Source organism: Alosa alosa, chromosome 1, assembly GCF_017589495.1.
Source record: "Alosa alosa isolate M-15738 ecotype Scorff River chromosome 1, AALO_Geno_1.1, whole genome shotgun sequence".
Lineage (NCBI taxonomy): Eukaryota > Metazoa > Chordata > Actinopteri > Clupeiformes > Clupeidae > Alosa > Alosa alosa.
The window spans coordinates 4,840,299-4,842,997 of NC_063189.1; the positions used below are offsets into that span (position 1 = coordinate 4,840,299).

General features: G+C 54.5%; 1 protein-coding gene across 1 annotated transcript; it reads left to right on the top strand.

The window, feature by feature from the left end:
- Positions 1-487: 487 nt before the first annotated feature.
- Positions 488-2,136, top strand: LOC125301737. The gene is made up of 3 exons (XM_048254449.1): positions 488-1,485; positions 1,611-1,947; positions 2,050-2,136. Exons 1-3 carry the CDS (start codon positions 488-490, stop codon positions 2,134-2,136), a joined length of 1,422 nt encoding a protein of 473 aa, XP_048110406.1.
- The last annotated feature ends 563 nt before the right edge of the window (positions 2,137-2,699 follow it).

Sequence of the window (2,699 nt, forward strand, 5' to 3'; positions counted from 1 at the left end):
AAGAACAATTGGTTTGTAATCCTAGATCTGAAGTCTGCCTACTTTCACGTACCCATTCACGTCAGACACAGGAAATTTCTACCCTTTGCGTTCAAAGGCCAAGCTTACGAGTACAGGGTCCTGCCCTTCGGGTTAGCCCTCTCCCCCTATGTGTTCACACGATGCCTCGAAGCCGCGCTAGCGCTGTTACGCCACCAGGGGGTGCGAATTTACCAGTATCTCGACGACGGGTTACTGTGTGCCAGCTCAGAAGCAGAAGCCTCTCTTCATGTTGCCATGACTGTGGCCCATTTGGAGGGGCTGGGTTTTATTGTGAATCATGCAAAGAGTGTACTCACACCAGCCCAGTCTGCTGTATTTCTAGGGATGGAACTGAATTCCAGGGAAATGCGCATTCGCTTGTCCCAGGAACGGATGGGGAATTTGCAGACAGCAGTCAAGATGTTCACACGGGGCAAACATGTGACATCTCTACAGTGCCAAATTGATGGCTGTGGCAGTGGTAGCACTGCCCATGGGCCTGCTCCGCATGAGACATTTCCAAATGTGGTACGGTTCCCAAAAACTACACCCATGCAGGGACAGACACCGCCGGGTGTTAGTCACCCCACGGTGCATGACAGCTCTGTCAATATGGAGAAAGAAAGAATTTCTCTTAAGGGGCGCCCCACTGGGCACGGTGGCACGCCGCAAGATAGTGACGACGGACGCATCCACCTCAGGTTGGGGGGCGATATGCGAGGGTGTGGCAGTGAACGGGCTCTGGCCTCTGACCCAGTCCAGGCTGCACATAAACGTTTTGGAGCTCCTCACAGTGTGGTTGGCCCTCCAACGGTTTCTGCCGATGTTGAGGGGCCAGCACGTGCTTATCAGGACAGACAACACATCTGCCCTCGCTTACATCAACCGACAGGGAGGGATACGGTCCCGCCCTCTATTTCAGGTGGTGACCCGTCTTCTTTTATGGACGGAGAGGAATGGTATCCTCTCCCTCAGAGCAGTACATATTCCGGGGCGCATCAATGTGGGTGCAGATCTTCTGTCCAGGGGCAATCCACGTGCAGTGGACTGGCGACTACACCCTCAGGTAGTGGAGGAGATTTGGACGTGTTTTGGCAAGGCCGATGTCGACCTGTTCGCGTCACGACAGAACACACAATGTCCCCTATGGTTTTCTCTGGGAGGGGACAGCCCCCCATTGGGGGTGGATGCACTTGCACACACCTGGCCCGTCGGCCGGCTGTATGCCTTCCCACCAGTGGCCCTCCTTCCACATGTCCTGGCCAGAGTGAGAGAGGAACACCAGTCACTCACCCTAGTCGCCCCGAGGTGGCCCAACCAACCTTGGTTTGCAGACCTTTGCAGGCTGACGGTGGGCACACCATGGGAGATTCCACTGCGTCGGGATCTCCTGACACAGGGCCACGGTACGATTTGGCACCCGCGGCCGGCGCTATGGAAACTAGCAGCCTGGCAGCTGAAAGGGTAAAACTGGCCGAGACAGGCCTGTCTGGTGCAGTGGTAAAAACTATTCAAAGTGCTAGAGCGTTTTCCACACGCACACTTTACACTTTAAAGTGGCGTATTTTTGACCAGTGGTGCTCTGCCAGGGGTCATGACCCCTTCCAGTGCTCGGTCATAGTGATCCTGAATTTACTCCAGGAATTATTGGACCAAGGTAAAGCCGCCTCTACTATAAAGGTGTATGTGGCGGCTATTTCTGCGTGTCACTTTGGCATTGGAGGTGCCAGCCCTGGCACCCACCCCTTGGTTACGCGCTTCATGGCGGGAGTGCGACGCCTTAAAGTGTCCCGACCTGTTCTCTTCCCGACATGGGATTTGACAGTAGTGCTACGTGCATTGACGGAGCCGCCCTTTGAGCCCCTCCAGTCAGTGGACACAAAGACACTCTCCCTAAAGACGGTGGCGCTGGCCTCTGCCAAGCGGGTAAGTGAAATCCATGCACTTTCGGTGCATCCATCTTGCTTACGCTTCTCAGGAGGGGGTGAAAAGGTGGTGCTGTGCCCTAACCCATCTTTTATCCCCAAGGTGACTACAGCTCCTCTCCAGAGTCAGATGATTGAGCTGGCGAGTTTTTCTCCACCGCCCTTCGCTTGGGTGGAAGAAGAGACATAAACTATGCCCAGGACGCGCACTGCGCCTCTACATGGATAGAACTAAAGAGTTCAGGTGCTGTGACCAACTGTTTGTGTGTCATGGGTCAGCCTCACGGGGCAAGGCCCTCTCCAAGAGCAGACTGGCACACTGGATAGTGGAGGCCATTGAAATGGCCTACAGGAGCCTTAAACTGGAACCACCCGTGGGGTTACGTGCTCACTCCACACGGGGGGTGTCATCTTCATGGGCTCTCTACAAAGGCGTGTCGGTGAACGATATCTGCAGGGCAGCATGGTGGACTTCCATCCACACATTTGCCCGGTTTTACATGCTGGATGTAACCAAATCGTCTGTTTCACGGGCCGTACTCGGTGCCAGCTTCACCGGTACTTGAAATGTATGCACAAGCACTTGTTCTCTTCCCCTTTATGGCCATACACTGTATCACCATACTCTGGATGTCCTAGCCCATTATTGGCCCAGCACTCATATATGACCGCAGGTGCCCTCATATACTGTGATGTCACACGTACGAATGGTACCTCCTGCCTCGACACAGATGGTGCGTGATTGGACACGGT

Bases quoted from the DNA above. Each gene is read 5' to 3' on its own strand.
- LOC125301737 (XM_048254449.1), top strand. From the start codon at position 488: ATGGCTGTGGCAGTGGTAGCACTGCCCATGGGCCTGCTCCGCATGAGA. The intron at 1,486-1,610 runs GTAAAACTGGCC...GTGCTCTGCCAG, and splicing joins GCAGCCTGGCAGCTGAAAGG to GGGTCATGACCCCTTCCAGT. The intron at 1,948-2,049 runs GTAAGTGAAATC...TTTATCCCCAAG, and splicing joins CGCTGGCCTCTGCCAAGCGG to GTGACTACAGCTCCTCTCCA.